The 27,960-nt window shown below is 47.5% G+C and overlaps 3 protein-coding genes across 3 annotated transcripts in view; all 3 read right to left on the reverse strand.

The window, feature by feature from the left end:
- Positions 1-27,960, reverse strand: part of LOC120909614 (zinc finger protein OZF-like) — a 713,034-nt gene that overhangs the window by 684,667 nt on the left and 407 nt on the right. The window contains exon 2 of the mRNA XM_040321367.1: positions 7,268-7,403. Within this exon, the coding sequence (XP_040177301.1) occupies positions 7,268-7,403 (136 nt within the window). The remainder of the gene's footprint in view (positions 1-7,267; positions 7,404-27,960) is intronic.
- LOC120909648 (gastrula zinc finger protein XlCGF17.1-like) lies at positions 5,945-7,152 on the reverse strand. Its single transcript, XM_040321411.1, has one exon. It carries the CDS (start codon positions 7,079-7,081, stop codon positions 6,233-6,235), a length of 849 nt encoding a protein of 282 aa, XP_040177345.1. The 5' UTR covers positions 7,082-7,152; the 3' UTR covers positions 5,945-6,232.
- On the reverse strand, positions 22,329-27,941 carry LOC120909620 (oocyte zinc finger protein XlCOF6.1-like). Its single transcript, XM_040321374.1, has 3 exons — positions 27,731-27,941; positions 27,495-27,633; positions 22,329-23,401 (listed from the first exon to the last, which is right to left on the reverse strand). Exons 1-3 carry the CDS (start codon positions 27,869-27,871, stop codon positions 22,419-22,421), a joined length of 1,263 nt encoding a protein of 420 aa, XP_040177308.1. The 5' UTR covers positions 27,872-27,941; the 3' UTR covers positions 22,329-22,418.

Raw genomic sequence — 27,960 nt, forward strand, 5'->3', positions numbered from 1 at the left:
TGGACTTTGCTGAAACTGGCTCCAGGTCGCGGCCCCCAGGGTCTCCCAGCTCACACTTACAGTAGGCTACTGTAGGAATAGTCAGGAGATAAGCCAAAAGGTCGGGGGAACCAGCAGACAGGGATAGTCAAAGAACAAGCCATGGTCGGTAACGAGAATCAGATGTAGAGCACACGACAGGAAGCCAAACACACAATATTGATCGGCAAAGCTTGGCTTGCAGTGCACAGGTTATTATAGTGTTTCCTGTTATGCCCCGTACACACAATCTGATTTTCCTATCGAAAAACCTTGGATTTTTTTTCCGACGGAATACCGCTCAAGCTCGTCCTTGCATACACACGGTCACACAAAAGTTCTCTGAACTTTCGACCGTCAAGAACACGGTGACGTACAACACTACGTCGAGCCAAGAAAATTAAGTTCAATGCTTCCGAGCATGCGTCCAATTGTTTCCGAGTATGCGTCGGAATTTTGCGCGTCAGATATGCTGCAGACGATCAGAATTTCCGATCGTATTTTTTTCCGGCGGAAAAATAGAGAACCAGCTCTCAATCTTTTGCTGCCGGAAATTCCGACAGCAAAAGTCCGATGGAGCATACACACGGTCGGAATTTCCGACCAAACGCTCACATCGGACTTTGGCTGGTGGAATTTCAGACCGTGTGTACGCGGCATTAGAGGCTGGGGTGGAGCCATGCTCGAGGGAAGATGACTTAAGCACACAGCGACCGGTCTCTAAGCTGAACACAACAGAGAGGTAAACAGACAGACATGAACATTACTGCAGATTCATGACAGCGTGTAATTGTACCTCCTAGATTCTGTCACGTGAGCTCCGAAGAAGGATTCCTGAAATGAGTCAAGTCCACATGTGAACTGTAATCGGAATCTTTGAATGTTGTGAACCCCCAATGTGGAGAGTCATTTTTAATGTTGTGTCATATATTACACAACAGAAGTCGCGTGTTCAGATCTGGGCCCTAATAGTCTACTGAGGTTGAGACCCAGCTTCCACCAAGCCCCGTGACAATAATTAATTCTACACGTTAATGAATCTCTGGCCACTTGAGGAATTGAGTATGGACCTAGGGTGTCCCGGATTGCCTGGGACTGTCCCGCAATAGACATGTCTGTCCTGGGTCCCGGGCACCTTTATTCCGGGACAATACAATGTCCAGGAATGAAATAGAGGACACAGCCACCCCCTACTAACTAGTAACTACATTTCCGGAACTGGTTGCTAGGGCCGGCGCTGCCTGGCATCTTGTAACCAGTGACAATTTACTCTCAGACAGTGAGACCGGGAGCAAGGCCTAAGCCTAGTGCAGCACAGCTGTCCCCGCCCACCTCGGCACCTCCTCCTTCTCCGGCACTCCAGATAGTGATGCCACTCCTTTACTTTTACACACGCGGCTCATGCAGAGGGAGTGACAGCGGCACTGCACCTGGTGGCAAGTGGTACATTCACCTGACAAATAACCCGCCGCCAAATTCCCCATCAACCTCGAGACTACATTCCCCCCCCCTCATCTTTTTTTGGGAAGGTGAGAGAGGGGGTGGGTCCCTGAATGGCAGTTTGGAAATGTGGTCACCCTATATGGACCTGGAGGTGGGTGTAGCTCTGTGTACTGAGGTGGCTGGGGGAATTACTTCCTTCAGTGGGGCCTAGCTATGCCTGGGCTTTACAGATGAGCAGCCTATCTGGGCCTGGGCTTTACAGATGAGCAGCCTATCTGGGCCTGGGCTTGAATGTTTAGTGGGCTAGTTTGGCCTGGGTTTTACAGATGAGTGGCCTATCTGGTGCTGAGCTTTACACGTGCCTGACCTAGCTGGGCCTGGGCTTTACAGATGAATGGCCTAACTGGGCCTGGGCTTTACAGATAAGTGGCCTATCTGGTCCTGGGCTTTACAGATGAGTGGCCTATCTGGTCCTGGGCTTTACAGACGAGTGGCCTAGCTGGGCCTGGGCTTTACAGATGAGCAGCCGATCTGAGCCTTGACTTAAATGTTTAGTGGGCTAGTTTGGCCTGGGTTTTACAGATGAGTAGGCTAGTTTGGACTGGGCTTTACAGATGAGTGGGCTACCTGGGCCTTGGCTTCACATTAGAGTGGGATAGCTGGGCCTGGGCTTTACAGAAGAGTGGGCTAGCTAGGTCTGTGCTTGAAAGTTGAGTAAGCTAGCTGGGTCTGGGCTTCACAAATGAGTGGGTTAGCTGGGCCTGGGCTTGAAAATGTAGTAGGCTAGCTGGGTCTGGGCTTCACAAATGAGTAGGCTAGCTAGGCCTGGGCTTTACAGATGAGCAGTCCATATGTGCCTGGGCTTGAAATTTGAGGAGGCTAGTTGAGCCTGAGCTTTAAAGATGACTGGGCTAGCTGGGCCTGGACTTTACAGAACAGTGGGTTAGCTGGGACAAGGCTTGAAAGTTGAGTAGGCTAGCTGGGTCTTGGCTTAACAGATGAGTGGGCTAGCTGGACCTGGGCTTAACAGATGAGTGGGCTAGCTGGACCTGGGCTTTACAGATGAGTGGGCTAGCTGGATCTGGGCTTTACAGATGAGTGGGCTAGCTGGGCCTGGAAATTACAGATGGATTGACAAGATGGGCCTGGGCTAACCATCTGGTTGCGGTAACTGGACTTTAGCTTGATAGCTGAGTAGGACTGGTCTTGACAGCTGGGTAGACCAGTTGGCTGGCTGGACAGTCTATATTGAGAGGGTTCTGACTCTGGGCCACTGATAAGTGACAGTTGGCATCCTACTCCACACCCAGGCAGAGCACAGAAAAGGAGGAAAGACAGAAGGGGAGCTAGTAGATGGGACCTCCAGCCTTCTCCTGCCCCACTGCTAATATGGAGCTGCCCCCAGGAAAGATCCAGGGTGCAACAACTGTACCGGCACTGCCGAGGGTGTATATATACGGTGGCAAGGCGGCTCTCTTGTACCTGTACGTGATCCTGCACTTCCGGACCTGGGGTGTGCACACGCACTGCCGGCAACCCGCTCCCGTTGTAATTGGACGCAGTTGGAGCCAATCAGTGGGTCTGACGCAATGTCCGTTGGGACCCGTCGATTATTCGGGACACAGACAAAACAGCAGTCAGCCAATGTAAACAAGGCAGATCGCTGCTCTGTGAGACGAGAAGGTTGTGATCCTGTGTTCCCACAAAGCAGGAACACGGATCTCTGACTTCCCACGGTACAAGCACCTCCCCCACACAGTTAGCAAGCACTCCCTAGGAACACATTTAACCCTTCGATCGCCCCTGATGTTAGCCCCTTCCCCGCCAGTGTGATTAGTACAGTGACAGTGCATATTATTAGCACTGATGACTGTATTAGTGTCACTGGTCCCCAAAAAATGTCACTTAGGTGTCCGATTTGTCCGCTGCAATGTCGCAGTTTAGCTAAAAACCGCCGATCGCCGACATTATCAGTAAAAAAAAAAAAAATTTTGAAAATTCCATAAAAACATCCCATAGTTTGTAGTAGACATGTGCAATTTGTGTTGTTCCAAATTCGTTTAATCGGCCAAATTAGTTAATATTCGAATTACCGAAAACCCGTTTAACGAATGTTTCCGAAATACGAAAATCAAATTTTCGTAAATTCGAAAATGGTAAATTCGTAAATCCGAAAATAAGAGAGAAAATCCGAAAATTCAAGAGAACGCAAAAAAAAAACGAGAATAAGAACGAAAACCCGAAATAATGCCGGTTATGCCGCGGACACGCGATCTGACATTCCGACAAGTAAACCGTGGATGTTGGCTCAAACTCGTCTTGCATACACATGGTCACACAAATGTTGTCGGAAATTGCGAACGTCAAGAACGCGGTGACGTACAACGCTACGACTAGCCGAGAAAAATGAAGTTCAATGATTAAGAGCATGCGTCAAATTGACTCCGAGCATGCATAGAATTTTCGTGTGTTGAATTGTGTACACAACACGGTCGGAATTTCCGACAACAACTTTGGTCCCTCCTTCTCCTAGGAGGGACGAATGACCCCCCAAAAAAAACAAAAACGATCAAATTTTTTGGCAGTATATACGCTTATTAGGATTTTTTGTATCAAGAACATTTAGGAGAATACATAAACTGGACTAAACTGATGAAGAAATTCAATTTTTTTTTTTTACATTTTTTTTTTATTGGTTGTTTTATAGCAGAAATAAAATAAAATTTCTTCAGAATTGTCGCAATTGTCAGTTAAAGTAACGCAAAAAAGGGCCTGGTCATAAAGGGGGTAAACCCTTCCGTGGTTAAGACTAAAACCTACAGGATGGACCTTACTTGTAGTGTTATGGAAAAAGAATAAAGGAAAAGAGAAGAACATTTCATCATACAGATCTGAGAACTTAGTTGGTGATCCAGAAACACGGCTTGACTCCTCACAAGACTGGGCTGTTTGTATTCATTCTGATTTAGTGACACCCCCTCCTTCTTTCCCCTAGAGGGACCCAACCAGCAGTGACACCCCCTCCTTCTCTCTCCTAGAGGGACCCAACCAGCAGTGACACCCTCTCCTTCTCTCTCCTAGAGGGACCCAACCAGCAGTGACACCCCCTCCTTCTCTCTCCTAGAGGGACCCAACCAGCAGTGACACCCCCTCCTTCTCTCTCCTAGAGGGACCCAACCAGCAGTGACACCCCCTCCTTCTCTCTCCTAGAGGGACCCAACCGGCAGTGACACCCCCTCCTTCTCTCTCCTAGAGGGACCCAACCAGCAGTGACACCCCCTCCTTCTCTCTCCTAGAGGGACCCAACCAGCAGTGACACCCCCTCCTTCTCTCTCCTAGAGGGACCCAACCAGCAGTGACACCCCCTCCTTCTCTCTCCTAGAGGGACCCAACCGGCAGTGACACCCCCTCCTTCTCTCTCCTAGAGGGACCCAACCGGCATTGACACCCCCTCCTTCTCTCTCCTAGAGGGACCCAACCAGCAGTGACACCCCCTCCTTCTCTCTCCTAGAGGGACCCAACCAGCAGTGACACCCCCTCCTTCTCTCTCCTAGAGGGACCCAACCAGCAGTGACACCCCTCCTTCTCTCTCCTAGAGGGACCCAACCAGCAGTGACACCCCTCCTTCTCTCTCCTAGAGGGACCCAACCAGCAGTGACACCCCCTCCTTCTCTCTCCTAGAGGGACCCAACCAGTGACACCTCCTCCTTCTCTCTCCTAGAGGGACCCAACCAGCAGTGACACCCCCTCCTTCTCTCTCCTAGAGGGACCAAACCAGCAGTGACACCCCCTCCTTCTCTCTCCTAGAGGGACCCAACCAGCAGTAACACCCCTCCTTCTCTCTCCTAGAGGGACCCAACCAACAGTGACACCCCTCCTTCTCTCTCCTAGAGGGACCCAACCAGCAGTGACACCCCTCCTCCTCTCTCCTAGAGGGACCCAACCAGCAGTGACACCCCCTCCTTCTCTCTCCTAGAGGGACCCAACCAGCAGTAACACCCCCTCCTTCTCTCTCCTAGAGGGACCCAACCAGCAGTGACACCCCCTCCTTCTCTCTCCTAGAGGAACCCAACCAGCAGTGACACCCCCTCCTTCTCTCTCCTAGAGGAACCCAACCAGCAGTGACACCCCCTCCTTCTCTCTCCTAGAGGGACCCAACCAGCAGTGACACCCCCTCCTTCTCTCTTCTAGAGGGACCCAACCAGCAGTGACACCTCCTCCTTCTCTCTCCTAGAGGGACCCAACCAGCAGTGACACCCCCTCCTTCTCTCTCCTAGAGGGACCCAACCAGCAGTGACACCCCCTCCTTCTCTCTCCTAGAGGGACCCAACCAGCAGTGACACCTCCTCCTTCTCTCTCCTAGAAGGACCCAACCAGCAGTGACACCCCTTCCTTCTCTCTCCTAGAGGGACCCAACCGGCAGTGACACCCCCTCCTTCTCTCTCCTAGAGGGACCCAACCAGCAGTGACAACCCCTCCTTCTCTCTCCTAGAGGGACCCAACCAGCAGTGACACCCCTTCCTTCTCTCTCCTAGAGGGACCCAACCAGCAGTGACACCCCATTCTTCTCTCTCCTAGCAGAGGAAGCCAAACAGAACTTTGAAGTCTTTAGTGATCTCGGATTTCCTTATAAAGTGTTTCTTCCATGATGAAGATCAGAGGAGCGCTCAGCCACGTGTTTTCTGAGGTGTATATCAAGGTGAGCTTCTTCCCAGTGTGAGATCTCTGATGTACGGCAAAATATGATCCATATAGAAGACATTTCCCGCACTCAGCACACTAATACACTTCGACGGGTGAGGTGGGTTCTCAGATGTCTGGTAAGACACGACTTCCGTGGGAAACATTTCCCGCACTCAGAACAGGAAAACGGCTTCTCTCCCGTGTGGGATCTTTGATGTATAACAAGGGCTGATTGCCTTGAATAATGTTTCCCGCACTCAAGGCATGAAAATGACTTATCTCCACAGTGGCTTAGTTGATGTTTATTAAGATGGGACTTCTGTGCAAAACATTTCCCGCACTCTGAACAAGAATACGGCTTCTCGCCCGTGTGTGTCCTCTGATGTATATAAAGTTTGGACTTCTGCGAAAAACGTTTCCCACACTCAGAACAGGAATAGAGCCTCTCTCCGGTGTGATATCTACGATGTGTGTTAAGAGAGGACTTCTTTGAAAAAGCTTTCCCGCACTCAGGGCAACAATATGGCTCATCCCTTGTGTGAGATCTTTGATGTATAACAAGGTCTGATCTCTGTGGAAAACATTTCCCGCACTTGAAGCAAGCATGCATCTTCTTTCCAGTGTGTAATCTCTGATGTTTGGTAAAGTTGGACTTGGCTGAAAATAATTTCCCACATTCAGGGCAGGAATACGGCTTCACCCCCGTGTGAGATGTTTGATCTTCAACAAGTTTTGATTTTTGCATATAACATTTTCCACACTCAAGGCAGGAATATGATTTTTCCCCCATGTGAGAAGGTTGGTCAAGTTTTGATTTATGAAGAAAACATTTCCCGCACTCAGAACTCTTTTCTCCTCCACAATCTCCTGTGGTGTCCTCATCTTCTATTTTACAACCTGGAGATAAAGTGAGACGATCCTTTGAGGGTTTCTCCATGGCGTGTCCTGGAAAAATAGAAAAACATCATCAATAGATATGAGAGGGTTAGTTCACTTCCATCAAGATTCCATCTGTATCAGGGAGATATGAGTGAGGAGATGTTCTCTGTGGATGTCCCATATCTCTGACCAATCAGTGAGCAGTAACAGAGCAGAGATAAGAGAAGAATATATTATGGGTCACCTGTGCTGATCTCTGTAGGAGTTTCCTCCTCTATGAAGGTCCTTGTCATTCCAGCCTCCTCCGTATATTGCTGATCATCCCTCACATACTCCTCTTCTACGTCACACTCAGTTTTTATGATCATCAGATCTTCACCCTAAACCAACAGAATGGCAGAAAATAACATCTGTAACATAGAAGTATTTATGATGTGAGATCACATAGAAAATATCATCTTGTAGAGTCCACACATCGTCTCCACATGTCAGAGTGTTCAATCACTTTATGTTCCCGACCCTCAACTCCACCTACCTGATGATGGTGGGGGATGGTGTGACCTTCCTGTGTGGAATCCCGGGAATACAGAGGACGGGGACATCTCTCTGGTGGGTTCCTGGTATTGGATGGCTCCATTGGGACATCCATATGTCCTGAAAACTCCTCCATCACACCATAGGACTCATCCTCCTCTATATATTCTTCTTTAACAACAATGTTATATTCCTCAAGGGTTCCACTCTAAGTATAAAATAAGAAAATCATTGTAACAAACAAGACTATGCATAGATCACTGCCAGTAACTGTTAACCAACTACCTGATGATGGTGGGGGATGGTGTGACCTTCCTGTGTGGAATCCCGGGAATACAGAGGACGGGGACATCTCTCTGGTGGGTTCCCATTACTGGATCCATCTGTAGGAAACACACACACTGACTGAATACATTGTTTCTATGTGTTTATCAGATGATGGGGGATCTAGGTGGAGCCTCCGTACTGCTCTCTCCTTTACAATAAAGTCTCCTCTTACCCGGTGATGTGAGGGGCGGCTGATTCTCCATCATGACGTCCTTGTAGAGATCCTTGTGTCCTTCTAAATACTCCCACTCCTCCATGGAGAAATAGACAGTGACATCCTGACACCTTATAGGAACCTGACACACACAATGATACAGTCACCATCCAGACACACCCCTTGTCTGTTACTAGATAATGTCCCAGAATCCTCCTCACCTCTCCTGTCAGCAGCTCCATCATCTTCTTGGTGACTTCTAGAATCTTCTCCATGTTGTGTCTCTCGGGTTTTAGGGAGTCACATGGAGGCCCTGTGATGGTCATATGATCACCTGACTTCACAAGAGGAAATCTCTGTTTTGGAGAACCAATAGGAATGTCATGTTAGATTCCCAGAATCCTCCTCACCTCTCCGGTCAGGTCTGTGTTTTATTAATAGAGATAAGAGTGATGTCATGTGACCTCCCAGAATCCTCCTCACCTCTCCGGTCAGGTCTGTGTTTTATTAATAGAGATAAGAGTGATGTCATGTGACCTCCCAGAATCCTCCTCACCTCTCCGGTCAGGTCTGTGTTTTATTAATTGAGATAAGAGTGATGTCATGTGACCTCCCAGAATCCTCCTCACCTCTCCGGTCAGCAGGTAGATGATGTCCAGGGTGAGGTTTAGTATCCTCTCAGTCATGTGACTCCGGTCCTTCTCCATCCTCATTGGTCACGTGATCTATACAGTTTTTTTTTGTCTGGGAGCCTCTTAACCTTTGCCCTGCCAGAGAAAAAATGTAATTTATTAATATAAAGTCTGTTTTGTTTTGAGTCTTTAATACTGGTTAATAGGGATGTCCCGATACCACTTTTTTGAGACCGAGTACAAGTACCGATACTTTTTTTTCAAGTACTCGCCGATACAGATTACCGATACTTTTTTTTAATGTCGTGTGACATTACCACTGACATTTCCCCTTTAAGACAGAGAAAGGGACTAAGGACATTCCCCAGTCCCTTTCTCTGCAGCCTCAGCTAAAATGAATGGAGAGAAGCTCCTCTCCATTCATAAACTGAAGCATCGTAAACACAGGTTACGATGCTCAGTTATGTGAATGGACAGAGTCAGTGATCACTGACTCTGTTCATTTGGAAAAGGTAGGAGCCGGGTTTAGCCGGCATCGGAGCTCTAAACCTTCGATTTGGGTGGGATGTTTGGTGACAATGTGATCAGTTACACCCACTTATGTTTTATGTTATCATCACTTTTCTTTCATATCTGTGTTTTCACTTCAATACGGGAAATCATGACGAAATACTAAGAGCGATAGACACAATTTGGGCAGATAAATAGTATACTGATTTGTCTGTGTGTCCATCAGACTGAAAAGAGGGACATTTAAAGGAGAAAGCGGGACAGAGCAATTTGGTTCCGAATAATGTACAGTGATGAGAGATATGATAAAAAAAGATCGTATTACCGCTTCAGCTTCCAGTTCCAGCAATGTCTTCTCTGTATTTCCTCCAAAGTCACCTCTCACCCGGAACTTCCTGTCTCTACTGAACATCACTTCCTGTCTGCATCTGACATCACTTCCTGTCTTCCATAGAGACTTCCTGTCTGGGTGGAAGTGACATCACCACCTTGTGGAGCTCAGAGGAACTGCAGCCCACCCAGAGAAAAGTCTTGTAGTGGTGATTGGTGAACACTCGCCTTGCTAGGCATGAGCGGAGTTTTATTTTTAAATTAATTATGCTCTGAAATGATTGATTTTGCCACATGCTATAATGTGAAAGATGATGTTATGCCGAGAAAATAGATACAGTGCCTTGAAAAAGTATTCACACCCCTTAAAATTTCCCACATTTTGTCACGTTACAACCAAAAATTTTAATGTATTTTAGTGGGATTTTATGTGATAGATAGGCCCGGATTTACAAAGCACTTGCGCCGACGTATCTCCAGATACGCCGCGTAAGTGCAAATATGCGCCGTCGTATCTGTGCGCCGAACCCACAAACTAAGATACGCCTAAAAATAGGCTTCATCCCGCCGACGTAACTTGCCTACGCCGGCGTAGCGTGGGTGTATAATTAGGCTGGTCGCATGTTGGCGCTCCCATTGATCAGGCATTCAAACATGCAAATGAGGAAAATGCGGCGATTCACGATCGTACTTGCGTCCGACGCAGGCTACGACTGGTGCGCGTAAGTTGTACGTCCGGCGTGAAGTTAAGCCCCATAAAGGAGGTGTAACCCAGCAGCAGACATGTAAAGGTCTGCACCAGGGAATACAAGCCGGCGTATTTTACGTAGTTTACGTTGGACGTGTGTCTGGATGGGTGTAGATTACGTTCATGGCGTAGGCAGTGATCCGGCGTATCTTAGATAGTTGTTCTGACGTGGTTTGCGAGTGTTGTCTCGCAAAACGAGCATGATTCAAGCCAAAGCGTTATGCAGTACCGTGTTTGGTCTAAGGGTGGGGGGGGCGCCGTCACCGACCGCAGCCGATCGCCCCCGTTTGAAAATGCACGAAAAGGCCCGAGGACACCTCGGCTGACCTCTGGACCGAGGTGTCCTCGGGCCTTTTCCCTGATCTCCGGGGCGTTAGGCGGGGTTTGAGGTACTTCACATGGCCCATCTGGCCAAAACCAGATGGACCCCGAATTGAGACCCCATGAGAGCAGACTAACTAAGCCAGAAGGCCATGTCCACCCACTCCCAAGACGTTCAGGCCGGAAGACTTTCACCCTCCCACGGGTTTAGTCATAGAGATCTACACTGTATTACAAAAGGTGTCCTCTGGCCTTTTCGGCCGTTTCTGAGGATCTCTGGCGCCCCCCGCCTCTAGCCACATGCGGTATTGCATGCCATTGAAGTCAACGCAGAAAAAATTATTTTAGTTTCCTCGGAAACCGTCGTTTTTTTTTGACTGGTTCTTCAGGGATTGGAATAGGGACCTCCCCCACAGGTCAAAGGTCAGAAGGCGGGTCACCAGAGCTCGATGATCAAGAGACGTGGCTGACCCACCCCCAGCAAAGCATACCGCCTACCCCAACTAAGTCGGGGAATGAACAAGTTGGGCAATGAACAAGTCGGGGGAAAGCACTTAGCCAGGGGATGTGGGGGTCTGGGGGGCTTATTGGAATCTGGAAGCCCCTTTAACAATAAGTGGCCTTCGGAACCCCCCTATTCCTTCACACAAAAAAGTACCCTTTACTCATTCATATATTGGGGGGGGGGTTGTTCTGAAGGCCACTTATTGTTAAAGGGGTTTCCAGATTCCAATAAGCCCCCCACATCCCCCGGGCCAGGGTTTTAGGGAAGAGACCCTTGTCCTAATCAACATGGTAAAAAGTTACTTTGCCAGGGGAGTCCTGCTGGCAAGGTACCCCCAGCACATGTTGAGGGCATGTGGCCTGGTATGGTTCAGGAGGGTAAACGCCCCCACTTTCTCAGCCAAGCTCTTCTCAAAAGCCCATGGTGTGTGAAACACACCCAAAAACTCCACCCGGTGCCAAAAAAAGTGCACAAACATAAAGAGTGACACAAAACGTGCAACGGGTGTTACACTTGTCCTCCACTAGAAAGGACCTTACCCTGATCCCATGGTACTTCCCATGGCCCATCTGGCCAAAACCAGACAGACCCCGAAAGGGAGACCCCATGAGAGCAGGCGAACTAAGCCAGAAGGCCATGTCCACCCACTCCCAAGACGTTCAGGGCAGGCCCGAGGACTTTCCCAGCCAAGCTGCATGCTCAGATAGGTGTCTGGTATGCATTTTTTCAAGGAGAAGGAACTCATAATGCCCCTCTGATGAGTTTCACCCTCCCACGGGTTTAGTCATAGAGATCAACACTGTATTACAAAAAGTATTGGGACTGTGCACCAAAGAGTCCAGACCTCAACCCGATAGAACACCTTTGGGATGAATTAGAGCGGAGACTGCGAGCCAGGCCTTCTCACCCAACATCACTGCCTGACCTCACAAATGCGATTCTGGAAAAATGGTCAAACATTCCCATGGACACACTCCTAAACCTTGTGGACGGCCTTCCCAGAAGAGTTGAAGCTGTTATAGCTGCAAAGAGCGGGGCCAACTCAATATTGAACCCTACGGACTATGACTGGGATGCCATTAAAGTTCATGTGCATGTAAAAGCAGGCGTCCCAATACGTTTGGTAATATAGTGTATGACTAAGCCTGTGGGAGGGTCAAATGCGTCAGAGGAGGTATGATCTGGCAGAAGACAAGATGAAGTTGATTTTCCATACACGATGAGTGGGCTGATTGCTGGTGTGTGACTCCCTACCTATTCTAGCAGTCAGTTTCAGTGAGCTGAGCAACCCTGCTGGATCTCAGCACCGAGTTGCTGGTGTGCTGGTGCGACGCGTTTCACTTTTCCTAGGGTATACATATCTGAAGGATGACTTTTAACATAGAATAACTTTTTTTTTTTAAAAATACTGTATATCTTCATTTGTTTCATACAAAAAATAATAATATATACAATGTTTATATGAAAAGTTACCAAAAAAATATAATCTACATACAGCCAGTAGGTGGCTCTCGCCAAGCAAATGCAGCTGTCTAGGTTGACAACTACAGCTCCGCAATGGTCAGTCCTGGTCATCTAGACTTGTCTTTTCTGTTCTTCATCCACAAGCTTCTCTCTCGTTACAGTTCTTACCTTTGAAGCCTCTACTGGAGAGCAGGGGGATCAGATTACACCACAAGAGGGACTCCACGGGCAGCAACCCAACCGCCACTCCTTTTCTAGTAAACCATACAGAATTTTGTGCAGTTCAATGACTTTGGATAACTCAGATTTCCTTATAAGGTCTTTCTTCCATGATAGAGATCGGAGGAGCGCTCAGCCACGTGTTTTCTGAGGTGTATATGAAGGTGAGCTTCTTCCCAGTGTGAGATCTCTGATGTACGGAAAAATGTGATCCATATAGAAGACGTTTCCCACACTCAGGACACTAATACACCTCAAAGGTTGTGTGGGTTCTTTGATATTGGGTAAAGTAGGACTTCTATGAGAAACATTTCCCACACTCAGAGCAGGAATACGGCTTCTCACCAGTATGAGATCTCTGATTTACGGAAAAATGTGATCCATATAGAAGACATTTCCCGCACTCAGGACACTAATTCACCTCAAGGGTTGTGTGGGTTCTTTGATATTGGGTAAAGTAGGACTTCTATGAGAAACATTTCCCACACTCAGAGCAGGAATACGGCTTCTCACCAGTATGAGATGTACTGATGTACGGAAAAATGTGATCCATATAGAAGACATTTCCCGCAAGGGCTCATTTACACTTGCTTTGGCTTCAACACACATCAACGGCTAGTTTAAACCTTGCTTCAAAGCAAGGCTTTGGACAGGCTTTGTTAAAGCCCTCTGAACGCCAGTCAAAGCTCCTGTCACTAAATAAAATGGTTAGCTTACAGTCCTGTTTACAGCTTTGCTTTGGCTTCGCTTCAAAAATTATACCCCACGTCACATTAGTGGTGCATCAAAGCATCTTCAAAGCCTCCATAGAAGTCTTTGGCAAAGCTCACTTGAAGCTCCACTGAAGCCTTTATCGAAGCCTCACCAAAGGCTCATCCAAGCCCCATTGAAGCTCCACCAAAGCCTCATGGAAGCCCCACAAAGCCTCACCGAAGCCCCGTCAAAGGCTCATCGAAGTTCCATTGAGTCCCCACCAAAGGCTCATTCAAGCCGCATTGAAGCTCCACCAAAAGCTCATTCAAGCCCCATTGAAGCTTCACCAAAGGCTCATCAATGCCCCATTGAAGCTCCACCAAAGCCTCATCGAAGACCCACAAAGCCTCACCGAAGACCCACAAAGCCTCACCGAAGCCCCATCAAAGGCTCATCGAAGCCCAGTCGAAGCCTCACTGAAGTCCCCACCAAAGGCTCATTCAAGCCCCATTGAAGCTCCACCAAAGGATCATTCAAGCCCCATTGAAGCTCCACCAAAGGCTCATCGATGCCCCATTGAAGCTCCGCCAAAGCCTCATCGAAGACCCACAAAGCCTCACCGAAGCCCCGTCAAAGGCTCATCGAAGTTCCATTGAGGCCCCGTCGAAGCCTCACTGAAGTCCCCACCAAAGGCTCATTCAAGCCCCATTGAAGCTCCACCAAAGGATCATTCAAGCCCCATTGAAGCTCCACCAAAGCCTCATCGAAGACCCACAAAGCCTCACCGAAGCCCCGTCAAAGGCTCATCGAAGCCCCATTGAGGCCCCGTCAAAGCCTCACAGAAGCCCCACTAAAAAGGATCATCCAAGCCCCATTAAAGCTCCATCAAAGCCTCACAGAGGCCCCACCAAATGCTAATCCAAGCCCCATCGAAGCTCCACCAAAGTCTCATCGAAGCACCAAGCAAAAGCTAGGTGTACACAGGACTGTTAGCTAACCGTTTTATTTAGTGACAGGAGCTTTGATGGTGTCCAAAGCCTTGCCTTGAAGCAAGTGTAATTTAGCCCTAATACACCTCAAGGGTTGTGTGGGTCCTCCGATATTGGGTAAGATGGGACTTCTATGAGAAACATTTCCCACACTCAGAGCAGCAATACGGCTTCTTCCCAGTGTGAGATCTCCGATGCACAGAAAAATATGATCCATATAGAAGACATTTCCCACACTTGGGGCACTAATACACCTCAAGGATTGTGTGGGTTCTTCGATATTGGGCAAGATAGGACTTCTATGAGAAACATTTCGTACACTTGAGACACTAATACCCCCCTGTGTGTGTTTTCTGATGTTTGGTAAGACAAGCCTTCCATGAAAAACATTCCCCACACTGGGGGCAGGAAAATGGATTCTCCATTGTATGAGATTATTGATGTCGGACAAGTTCTGGTCTCTGCGCAAAGCATTTTCCACACTCAGAACAGGAATACTGCTTCTCGGCGGTGTGAGTTCTCCGATGTAGGATAATATAGAGGTATAGAGGACGGGGACATCTCTCTGGTGGGTTCCCATTACTGGATCCATCTGTAGGAAACACACACACTGACTGAATACAGTGGGGCAGATTCATATAGATCTGCGGATCTTTAGATCCGCTAGATCTACCTGGTTTACGATCCGCCGGTGCAATTTAGCGAGGCAAGTGCATGATTCATAAAGCACTTACCTCGCAAACTGCACAGTCGGATCCTAACTCCCCCCGGCGGAATGCAAATTCCGCGGCTAGGGGGAGTGTATAATTTAAATCAGGCGCGTTCCCGCGCCGATTTAACTGCGCATGCGCCGGGGCGAAAAAGCCCAGTGCGCATGCTCCAAATGACGTCGCTACGACGTCATTGTTTGCGGCGGGTACGTCGTTTGCGGCCATCGGTATTCCCGATCGCGGTACGCAAACGACGTAGAAAATTTAAAAATCGTCGCGGGAACGTCGGCCATACTTAACATTAGCTACCCCTCATAGAAGCAGGGGTAGCTATCCGCCGGAAAAACCCAAACGCAAACGACGTAGAAAACGAGCGACGGGCGGGTGTACGGACGTGAATCGTCGGTTTTCCTCATTTGCATATGCGACGGGTAAAAAATCACGACGACACCTAGCGGCCGGCGGGAGATTACAGCCTAAGATTCGACTGGTGTAAGTCACTTACACCAGTCGGATCCAAGGAAGATCTATGCGGAACTGATTCTTATGAATCAGTCGCATAGCTCCGACGGTGGGATCTCACAGATCCGACCGTCGGGTCTCACAGATACGACGGCAGATCAGGAGATCCGCCGGCGTATCTATTGATGAATCTGCCCCATTGTTTCTATGTGTTTATCAGATGATGGGGGATCTAGGTGGAGCCTCCGTACTGCTCTCTCCTTTACAATAAAGTCTCCTCTTACCCGGTGATGTGAGGGGCGGCTGATTCTCCATCATGACGTCCTTGTAGAGATCCTTGTGTCCTTCTAAATACTCCCACTCCTCCATGGAGAAATAGACAGTGACATCCTGACACCTTATAGGAACCTGACACACACAATGATACAGTCACCATCCAGACACACCCCTTGTCTGTTACTGGATAATGTCCCAGAATCCTCCTCACCTCTCCTGTCAGCAGCTCCATCATCTTCTTGGTGACTTCTAGAATCTTCTCCATGTTGTGTCTCTCAGGTTTTAGGGAGTCACATGGAGGCACTGTGATGGTCATATGATCACCTGACTTCACAAGAGGAAATCTCTGTATTGAGGAACCAATAGGAAGATCATGTTAGAATCCCAGAATCCTCCTCACCTCTCCGGTCAGGTCTGTGTATTATTAATAGAGATAAGAGTGATGTCATGTGACCTCCCAGAATCCTCCTCACCTCTCCGGTCAGGTCTGTGTTTTATTAATAGAGATAAGAGTGATGTCATGTGACCTCCCAGAATCCTCCTCACCTCTCCGGTTAGGTCTGTGTATTATTAATAGAGATAAGAGTGATGTCATGTGACCTCCCAGAATCCTCCTCACCTCTCCGGTCAGGTCTGTGTTTTATTAATAGAGATAAGAGTGATGTCATGTGACCTCCCAGAATCCTCCTCACCTCTCCGGTCAGGTCTGTGTATTATTAATAGAGATAAGAGTGATGTCATGTGACCTCCCAGTATCCTCCTCACCTCTCCGGTCAGGTCTGTGTTTTATTAATAGAGATAAGAGTGATGTCATGTGACCTCCCAGAATCCTCCTCACCTGTCCGGTCACTAGGTAGATGATCTCCAGGGTGAGGTTTAGTATCTTCTCAGTCATGTGACTCCGGTCCTCCTTCATCTTCATTAGTCATGTGATCTATACAGATTTCCTGTAGACAAATAATTAATAACAGAGAATTATCTGGACTGTACAGGTTGTATAATATTAGGATGGGGATAATATAAGGATTTCTAATCATGTAAGAACGATCCCCCGTGGGATTATACAGAGGGACATTCCGTTTAGTGTTTCCAAGTTTTTCGGGGGGCTGGGAGCCTCTTACCATTTGGTCTTTGTCTAAAATCCCCTATCCTCCTAACATCTCTAAAATTAATAAAATGTTTCGGCCCTGTAAGTGGGGAAATGTTCTGATCCTGAAGGGGTTAATCTAGGTTTACACACTATATATGTGTGTATCATCATCTGCTGGAGATAAAAGACATCACAGTGACTATGGAGGAAGAGGACGGACATGACGGGGGACTACTGGGTGTAAATAGAAAATAAGATCTTATTACCTCCTCTGCTGACAGTTCCACCAATGTCTCCTCTCTACTTCCTCCCAACTCACCTTTCACCTGGAACTTCCTGTCTGTACCTAGCATCACTTCCTGTCTGTACCTGACATCACTTCCTGTCTTCCATAGAGACTTCCTGTCCTGGTAGAAGTGAGATCATCACCTTGTGGACCCGAGAGGAATGTCTCGTAGTGTGAACACGGCCTTGTGTTGTGTGTGTATGTACTGTACTGCATATCCTTATCATAGTTGCCAACATTTAAATTTTTTTTCCAGGGACACTTTGCAGCACAGCTGTTAATTAATTACCACACTGACTTCTCCGAAGCTCCACCCACTCCGCATAATCTTCGCCTGGCGAAGATTAGGCGTAGTGGGTGGAGCTTCGGGGAAGTGAGTGTGGTAATTAATTAATAGCTGTGCTGCAAAGTGTCCCTGGACAAATGTTGGCAACTATGCCTTATAGATGGGTTAATTTTCACTCCCACCAACCTAAAGCCTACCATACAGTCGGAGGGGGCTGTTCGCATTTCAAGGCTCTGATGTTTTGCATCCGGGCTGATTTAACAGGGCCTTGATGAGTACACATGCAGCACCACCTGTCAAACTTACTCATTCAAGTCAGGTCCACTCCGCAAATGCTTGCCTTGTGGTTGAGGCGATTGATTCTAATGCAAAAAAAAAAAAAAAGAAAGAACACCCCCCAGACATTTGTAGGTTTGTCTTTTGAACACCTAACAGCGATTGATTAGCCATACTTTGAGAAGACCCCATAGAGGAACAGCTTTTTTATTTTTTTTATTAGGAGAGATATTAAACACAAGCCATTCCCGCCATGACCACCAGCGGGGGTATAGGGCCAGCTTACACAGGCACTCAGAAGTAACAGTAAGCAAAACAGGAGACAGAAGCATAGTCAGAAGGATAGTCAGAGTCAGCAACGAGTGGGCAATGAGGTACCGAAGCATCACACAGAGCGGGGTCAGGAGTAAGCTGAGGTCAGGAACCGATGAGTAAAAGCATAAACAGGATCCAAGGTCAGGTCAATAACAAGCCAGGTCAGCAATAGATATCATACAAGATACAAGCAGAAACATCAGCTTGCCTTGCTTGGTCTCCCCCAGGGCAGGTCGTCACCCGGTTTCCTCCACTTGGATGGACAGCTTGGGATTCCCTGTAGAACCATAGGCCTCAGCCAGCATAGCTCTGCCTACCTGATAGGAACACAGCCTCAGACCAACGGGGATATTTATTATAGCAAAAAGTAAAAAATATTGCATTTTTTTTTTAAATTGTCGCTCTATTTTCGTTTATAGCACAAAAAATAAAAAACGCAGAGGTGATCAAATACCACCAAAAGAAATCTCTATTTGTGGGAAGAAAAGGACGCAAATTTCGTTTCGGTACAACAGTGCATGACCGCGCAAGTACCAGTTAAAGTAGCGCAGTGCCAAATTGTAAAAACACCTCTGGGCATTTAGCTGCATATTGGTCCGGGGCTTAAGTGGTTAATATATTAATCCCGACATTTTGGTTGAATTATAGTAATGGAGCTTGCTTGATGTTGGGGAAATGGCCTCAGTGGAGACACGTGGACAGATGGTTGTGAGCATGAACCTTGCATGGCTTTTTATTGTGACTAAAGTCCCCTGTCTCACCATATGAACTATAAAACTGACCTTATAATATTAATCCCAACATTTTGGGTCTTGGTTTCTCATGGGTTGCAGGGACCTGGTTTCTCATAGGTTGGAGGGATTTGGATTCTCATGAGTTGGAAGGACTTGGTTTCTCATGGGATGGAGGAACTTGGTTTCTCATAGGTTGGAGGAACGTGGCTTCTCATGGGTTGGAGGAACGTGGCTTCCCATGGGTTGGAGGCACTTGGCTTCCCATGGGTTGGAGGGACGTCTCTTACCATGGGTTGGATGGACTTCGGCTTCCAATGGGTTGGAGGAACTTGGCTTCCAATGGGTTGGAGGAACTTGGCTTCCAATGGGTTGGAGGAACTTGGCTTCCAATGGGTTGGAGGCACTTCTCTTCCCATGGGTTGGAGGCACTTCTCTTCCCATGGGTTGGGGGGACTTGGCTTCCCATGGGTTGGGGGGACTTGGCTTCCCATGGGTTGGGGGGACTTGGCTTCCCATGGGTTGGGGGGACCTGGCTTCCCATGGGTTGGAGGGGCTTGGCTTCTCATGGGTTGGAGGGGCTTGGCTTCTCATGGGTTGGAGGGACTTGGCTTCCCATGGGTTGGGGGGACTTGGCTTCCCATGGGTTGGGGGGGCTTGGCTTCCCATGGGTTGGAGGGGCTTGGCTTCTCATGGGTTGGAGGGGCTTGGCTTCCCATGGGTTGGAGGGGCTTGGCTTCTCATGGGTTGGAGGGACTTGGCTTCTCATGGGTTGGAGGAGCTTGGCTTCTCATGGGTTGGAGGCACTTGGCTTCTCATTGGTTGGAGGAACTTGGCTTCTCATGGGGGTACTTAGCCTCAGTAGAGACACACGGACAAAAGGTTGCGAGTATGATAAATGGCTTCTTGCAGTGGTTGTCTATTAAATATTTTCTGTACACCAAGCCATCAGGAAAGCGGCTCCATACTGAGCTACAAGGCTTGTCATGATCCAAACCCATGGGTTCTCCTTGTGGATTTTCCTGCTGAACCATCAAAGTTCCTGCTGTAACCAACAGTTTACAAAGTCTTACAGGAGAACTGGGAAAAATCCTTGAAGGAAGCTCAGAAAAATAGACATTGCACAGCGCTTCATACCTTTCAAATAGTTCAAATGTCTGACTATATACTGAAAATTCTCACGCACATGTTCCAACCTCCGAGTTTGGGCTCGGAGACCGTTTCAAATCTCTGCTTCAAGCAATCCAGGCACCTTGTGCTAAATCTTAAGGTAGATCTCCAGCCTTCCCTTAATGTCTTTCCACAGTTGCATGGGCTCCCCTTCTGGACTGAAATTGCTTAGTCCGATTTCACTGCACACTGTGGGCTTCTCTTCCATGTGCATTAGAAGCTGCAGCAGCCACTTCGGGCTGGAGGACATCCAGCAGCTAGTTTTTTTCCCAGCAACCCTACTGTCCCTGGCCATGCCCCTTTCATCCATTGAACTTCAGGTGTGTGTGTGTGTGTGTGCGCGTGCGTGTTTCCTAGGGTGGAGTGGGTGTCTAGGAACACCTACTCCTCCAGACTGATACCAACCCATCAAGACATTTTGACATTCACACAACTCCTTCTTAAAGCTAACCCAATGCTTGCACCAGGGCTGAAGACCCTTGAGAGGAGCACTGTGGTGATGTTTCCAGCTATGTACAGCCCCTCCCACCAGCCATGATCGGCCGGCATTGCAGAGAGTAGCACAAGACTAAGTGATAACATCATTGGGTTACATGTAAGTCATGTAATAAAAGCAGAAAGGATTTATTGAATCACTTCATGACGAAAGAGAAAACGGGGGAAGACATTTCAACAGAATAAACTCCAGCTTAACCACTTAAGGACCCCTACACTCCGTTTTACGTCGGCAAAATGGCACGGCTGGGCACATCCACATACATGTACGTGGCTCTTTAAGCCCAGCCGTGGTGTTGCGTGGGCGCGTTCACGCGACCCGGTCCGAAGCTCCGTGACCGCGGGACTCGCAGACCCGATCGCCGCTGGAGTCCCGCAATTGGTCCCCGGAGCTGAAGAACGGGGAGAGCTGTGTGTAAACACAGCTTCCCCGTTCTTCACTGTGGCGCCGTCATTGATCGTGTGTTCCCTGTTATAGGGAAACACAATCAATGACATCACACCTACAGCCACACCCCCCTTCAGTTAGAGACACAAATGAGGTCACACATAACCCCTTCAGCGCCCCCTAGTGGTTAACTCCCAAACTGCAATTGTCATTTTCACAGTAATCGGTGCATTTTTAATGCATTTTTTGCTGTGAAAATGACAATGGTCCTAAAAATGTGTCAAAATTGTCCGAAGTGTCCGCCATAATGTCGCAGTCAGGGAAAAAAAAATCGCTGATCGCCGCCATTAGTAAAAAAAATTATATAATTAATAAAAATGCAATAAAACTATATCCTATTTTGTAAACGCTATAAATTTTGCGCAAACCAATCGATAAACGCTTATTGCGATTTTTTTTTTACCAAAAATAGGTAGAAGAATACGTATCGGCCTAAACCGAGGACAACATTTTTTTTTATATATATATATTTTTGGGGATATGTATTATAGAAAAAAGTAAAAAATATTGATTTTTTTCAAATTGTCGCTCTATTTTTGTTTATAGCGCAAAAAATAAAAACCGCAGAGGTGATCAAATACCACCAAAAGAAAGCTCTATTTGTGGGGAAAAAAGGACGCCAATTTTGTTTGGGAGCCACGTCGCACGACCGCGCAATTGTCAGTTAAAGCGAATAGAGAATAAAATGGCAGTCGTAGCAATACTTTCTGTCACACCGTATTTGCGCAGCGGTCTTACAAGCGCACTTTTTTGGGGAAAAAATACTATTTTTTTAATTTAAAAAAATAAGCCAACAGTAAAGTTATCCCAATTTTTTTTTTATATTATGAAAGATAATGTTACGCCGAGTAAATTGATACCCAACATGTCACGCTTTAAAATTGCGTCCGCTCGTGGAATGCCGACAAACTTATACCCTTTAAAATCTCCATAGGCGACGTTTAAAAAATTCTACAGGTTGCATGTTTTGAGTTACAGGGGAGGTCTAGGGCTAGAATTATTGCTCTCGCTCTAACGACCGCAGCAATACCTCACATGTGTGGTTTGAATACCGTTTACATATGCGGGCGCTACTCACGTATGTGTTCGCTTCTGCGCGCAAGCTCGGCGGGACAGGGCGCGTTTTCTGGCTCCTAACTTTTTTAGCTGGCTCCTAGATTCCAAGCAGATTTGTCAAACCCTGGTTTTTAATCGAAAAAATCTGTAAATTCGAAGAAAATAAAAAAGACATAAAACAAATTCCGAATATGAATCCCGAATACGAATTGAACTGATCAACTGAATTTAACGAAACTAAATAACTAGAATAACGAATCAAAACAATTTTTTTCCTCATGCACGTGTCTACTAATAAAAATGCCTTTGCACCATTTTTATTTCATTTGTGGAGCGCCGGCAAACACTGTTCCACACATTTCCTGCCCTCAGGACACCAATACTCCTTTGAGGGTTGTGTGAGTTCTCAGATGTTTGTTAAGACAAGACTTCTGTGTATAACATTTCTCGCACTCAGGACAGGAAAACGGCTTCTCCCCCGTGTGAGACCTCTGATGTATGATAAGTTCTGATTCCAGCAAACAACATTTCCCGCACTCGGAGCAGACATACGGCTTCTCCCCCGTGTGCAATTTCTGATGTCTGGTAAGATGCCCCTTCTGTGAAAAGCATTTCCCGCACTCCGAGCAGATAAACGGCTTCTCCCCCGTGTGCGTTCTTTGATGCTTGACGAGTTCCGATTTCCGAAAATAGCATTTCCTGCACAGAGGGCAGGAATACGGCTTCTCCCCCGTGTGGCATCTCAGATGCATGACGAGCCCCGATTTCCGGGGGAAACATTTCCCGCACTCGGGGCAGCCGTACGGTCTCTCGCCCGTGTGCAGTCTCTGATGTTTGGAAAGATAGGACTTGTCTGAAAAACTTTTCCCGCACTCAGGGCAGGAATACGGCTTCTCCCCCGTGTGAGACCTGTGATGGATGACGAGTTGCGATTTGGTAGGGTAACACCGTCCGCACTCGGTGCAGGAATATGGAAGTTGACCCGTGTGGGATCTCATATGCACTTCAAGACCGGACTTTAGACTAAAACATTTTCCACATTCAGGACAGGAAAAGGGCCGCTCGCCCGAGTGGCATCTTAAATGTTTGCGAAGGCGGGACTCATAACGAAAACGTTTCCCACACTGGGCACAGGAAAAACGCTTATCTTTCTGGAGGTCGGCAGTGTCCTTCACAGTCTGAGGTTCCTCAGGATAGGAGGGGTGTGATGCTCCTTCCACACTGGGGGTCACCAGATGGACATTTCTGGGTTGTCCTGGACTATACTGTGTGATGTCCTCATCTTCTACTTTACAGTCTGGAGACAAAGTGAGACAATCCTCTGAGGTTTTCCTCATCTCCCGTCCATCTACTAAAATAGAAATACAAAGATTATTACTAGACATGAGCTGATTGGTTCTTCTAAACCAGGACTAAGTCAGTTTTGTCGATCATTAACCGCTTGCCGACCGCCGCACAACTTTTTACGTCGACAGAATGGCACGGCTGGGAAAATGGGTGTATATATATACACATGTCCCGTTTAATTTTGCCGCAGTGTGGTCGTGAGCTCCATGACCGTGCCCGCAGGACCCGCGGACTCGATTTCCGCCGGTGTCCCGCAGCTGAAGAACGGAGAGATGTCAGTGTAAACAAAACATCGCTCCGTTCTTCCTAGTGACCTGTCATCTGCCGGCTCAGCGGGGATCAACGGAGCGATCCCCGCTGAGCAAGCGGGTGTTAACGGTACGTATCCTCACGCGATCCGTATGTGGGAAAGGGCCCTAAAGGACCAGAAAAAAAATGAAAACAGACAAAAAAAACAAGACAGTAAAAATTATATATATATATATATATGGGGCTAGATTCATCAAAAGAATTACGCCGGCGTATCCATAGATACGCCGCGTAAATTCAAAGCTGCGCCAGCGTATCTACTTTCTGTATTCAGAAAGCTAGATACGCCGACATTAGCCTAAGATCCGACTGGCGTAATTCTATTACTCCGTCGTATCTTAGGGTGCATTCTCACGCTGGCCGCTAGGTGGCGCTTCCGTTGTTTTCGGCGTAGCATATGCAAATTACCTAGTTACGTCGATTCACAAAACGTACGTGCGCCCGGCGTTCGTTTTTTACGTCGTTTGCGTAAGGTTTTTTCCGGCGTAACGTTGTGCCTGCTTCTATGAGGCGCACTCAATGTTAAGTATGGACGTCGTTCCCGCTTCGATCTTTGAATTTTTTACGTCGTTTGCGTAAGTCGTTCGCGGATAGGGCTGGACGTAATTTACATTCAAGTCGAAACCAATGACTTCCTTGCGACGTCTTTTGGAGCAATGCACACTGGGATATGTACACGGACGGCCCATGCGCCGTTCGTACAAAACGTCAATCACGTCAGGTCAACACACATTAACATAAAACACGCCCCCCCCCTTACACATTTGAATTACGCGCGCTTACGCCGGCCCCATTTACGCTACGCCGCCGCAACTTACGGAGCAAGTGCTTTGTGAATACTACACTTGCTTCTGTAAGTTGCTGTGGCGTAGCGTAAATACGATACGCTGCGCCGCCGTTAGATTGCGCGCCCCTACCTGAATCTAGCCCATTATATATATATATATATATATATATATATATATATATATATATATATATATATATATATATATATATATATATATATATATTAATACTAATATTATATGTAAGCAATACAGTGGAACCTCGGATTGCGAGCACTGTATTTTTTAAAATCGTAACTCGGTTTGCGAGTGTTGTCTCACAAAACGAGCAGGATTCAGAGCAAAGAGGTTGCAGTACCGCGTTTGGCCTGAGGTGGGGGGGCGCCGGAGCAGAGCCAAATGTCGCCGATCAGCGTAGTTTGGAAATGCACAGAAAGACCTGAGGACAGCATGGCTGACTTTGGAAAATCTCGGGATCTAAGTCTTTCCGAGGTTTGCCGTTTTCGAGGCTCTCAGGTAAAGCCTCCCCCACCTCTGTCCGCATGCGGTATTGCATGCCATTGAAGTCAATGCTGAACAAATTATTTTCGTTTCCATTGACTTCAATGGGGAAACTCGCTTTGATATGAGAGTACTTTGGATTACAAGCATTCTCCTGGAACGGATTATGCTCGTAATCCGAGATTCCACTGCATAACGAAGTGCCAGGAGTCGTTACTCACAACATAGGTATTGGACACTATACACTGGCCTGAGAGCTACCCCGGCTTTCATTAAATATAGGGGAGCTCTCCTGTGTCACAGACTTTCGGTCCCAGTCGACACAACTCCTCTCCAAACTAACCAAGGCGTGGTGAGAACCACTCTATGGAAGAAAAAAAAAATTTGTCCTAAACTCACATAATAAAAATAACATTCTCCATGGTCCTGATCCTCATCATTCGAATGAACTCCTGTACATACTCCATGGATACGGTCGTGGCCTTTACACCAGGTTCAGAGCAGCTAAAATGTGGTGCCCGGTTGTTCAATAGTGGACGGAGAGCGGTCAGCTAATGCCAATGTTTTGAATGTGGGGGTCTGTCAACGCCAATAAGGCTATATCTAAGCTGGACAGGATCGAGAGTGCTTGGGCAATGTGATCCTTCCAGTCCGCCCATATGGACTCGAATCTCTCGCATCTGTCATTATATGTGGCAAGCCACTCCTCTGCCTCCATATTCTCCCCCACCTTCCGCAGACACTCCATTTCACTTGGGATTCGGGAGCTTTTCCAGTGAACTAGAATGAGGCATTTAGCAGCACTGAGAAGGTGGGGGAGGGCACTATAGCTATAGCGAGAGAGAGCAATATGGGGAACTGGAAGGAGAAAGCATTTCGGAGAATTAGGGAGATCTATCCCGAGACCCTCCGGCACGTGATTACGTATCAGTTCCCAGAAAGGTAGGAGAAGAGGGCATTCCCACCAGATATGGAGGAAAATGCCCCTCTGTCAGCAGCCTCTACAGCACAAATCACAATGAGGGGCAGGGCTCAAGTCCTGCGGGAACGCGTGGGAACGGAGTTCCTGCACTTTTTTCACAGCAGGAACGCAGTTCCCTTTGCAGGACTAGAGCAGCCGAGCCAATCCTTCACTAAGTGGCGATGCCCAGCTCGAGTCACTGTCAGGGGCAGGCGAACCTTAGTAATCCTTTGTTACTGGCCGCTTCCTGTATATGGATTCATCAAATCACTTCCTCGAAGCCACAATGTCTCCTGGGAGCTTTTGTCATTGTTCCCAGGAGACATTGCCGAGGTCTGCTGCAAGTTATCGCAGGATTTAGAAAGAACTTGCTTAAAGTTGTGGTTTAGTAATTATGAGCATATCATTTTTTTCTGGTGGGGTAGTGGATCTTGGGTGGGAGTTCCCACACTTTTTTCCCCAGGACTTGACCCCTGATGAGGGGGGTATATTTTTGCTAGAATTGTGGGGAAACAGGAGGCGTTATGATTGGAGGATGTTGTGGAGGGTGAACTGGCCTGGGAAGGGATGCATTGTAAGCAGGGATGAGGGAGTAGCTGTGACCAGGAGGTGAGGTCAGTAGTACAGAAGCACTGTGAAATGGAGCACCAGATTGAGCCCAAGAGGCCAAGTGGAAGGTAGGTGCTGTAAGCCGGGTGGGCGGGAGATGCTATAATCTTGGGGGGGGGGGGGCTGAATTAACTGGGAAGAGGTCCACTGTGACTGGGGTACAAGGTAGGAGGGAGGTGCTGTGACTGGGGGGTGAATTTTCTGGGAAGGAATACGCTGTGACTGGGGAATACGGTGGGTGATAGGCAGAAGCTAATGCCCCGTACACACGATCGAAAATTCCGACAAGAAAACTGTGGAATTTTTCTGATGGATGTTGGCTCAAACTTGTGTTGCATACACACGGTCACACAAAGGTTGTCTGAAATTTCGAACGTCAAGAACGCGGTGACGTACAACACGTACGACGAGCCGAGATCTATGAAGTTCAATAGGCAGTTCGGCTCTTATACTTGATTCTGAGCGTGCATAGCTTTTTTGCGCGTTGGAATCGCATACAGACAAACGGAATTTCCGACAAGAACTTTTTCCTTTGGAAAAATAAAAAACCAGCTCTCAAACTTTTGAAATTCTGACAAGAAAATGTTGGATGGAGCCTACACACATATGCGACCAACAGCCCAACTTTTTTTGACGGAAAATCCTATCGTGTGTACAGGGCATTAGTGTTGGAGGTGGGCTGTGAGGCATGATGGTCCAAGGTCTATTGGGTTTGGTGAACTGGCGTGGATTACTTGCAATATCAGTTGGGAATGTTGGCAGCGGTGTTCTAGGGAAGGGAAGGCTGGATGTTTTATTTGTCGTTGGTGGCACTGGGCAGCATAGTCTTACTTGTGCCTCTGATAACATCTCCCTACTTGGAAACCCCAAGTCTGGACCAATCAGTGAGCAGTATGGGTGAAGGAATGGAATTGGTGTTTAGGACCCACCTGTGCTGATCTCTGTAGAAGAGTCCTCTTCTATAACTACCCTTGTTATTTCATCCTCCTCCATAGATTGCTCATCTTCCCTCTCATAAGTATCTTCTTCTGATTTAACCTCAACTTTTACATCTATCAGATCTTCACCCTAAACCAAGAGAAGGACAGAAAAAATATCACCTTGTAGGGTCCACGGATCATCTCTGCAAGTCACTTTCATGTTCTAAATTCTCCATCCCACCAACCTGATTGTGGTGTCCATTGTTGTCATCTTTCTTTGTGACATCCCGGGAATACAGAGGACGGGGACATCTCTCTGGTGGGTTTCTGTAGCTGGATGACTCCACCATGGTGTCCTGGTACAGATCTTTGTGTTCTTCCTCCATCACCCCATCCTCATCATCCTCCTCTTTTATCTCTTCTTTAATAATAATTTTCAAATCTCTCAGGTTCCCACTCTGAATATAGAATAAAA

The sequence above is a fragment of the Rana temporaria genome, chromosome 8 (genome assembly GCF_905171775.1).
Source record: "Rana temporaria chromosome 8, aRanTem1.1, whole genome shotgun sequence".
Classification (NCBI taxonomy): domain Eukaryota; kingdom Metazoa; phylum Chordata; class Amphibia; order Anura; family Ranidae; genus Rana; species Rana temporaria.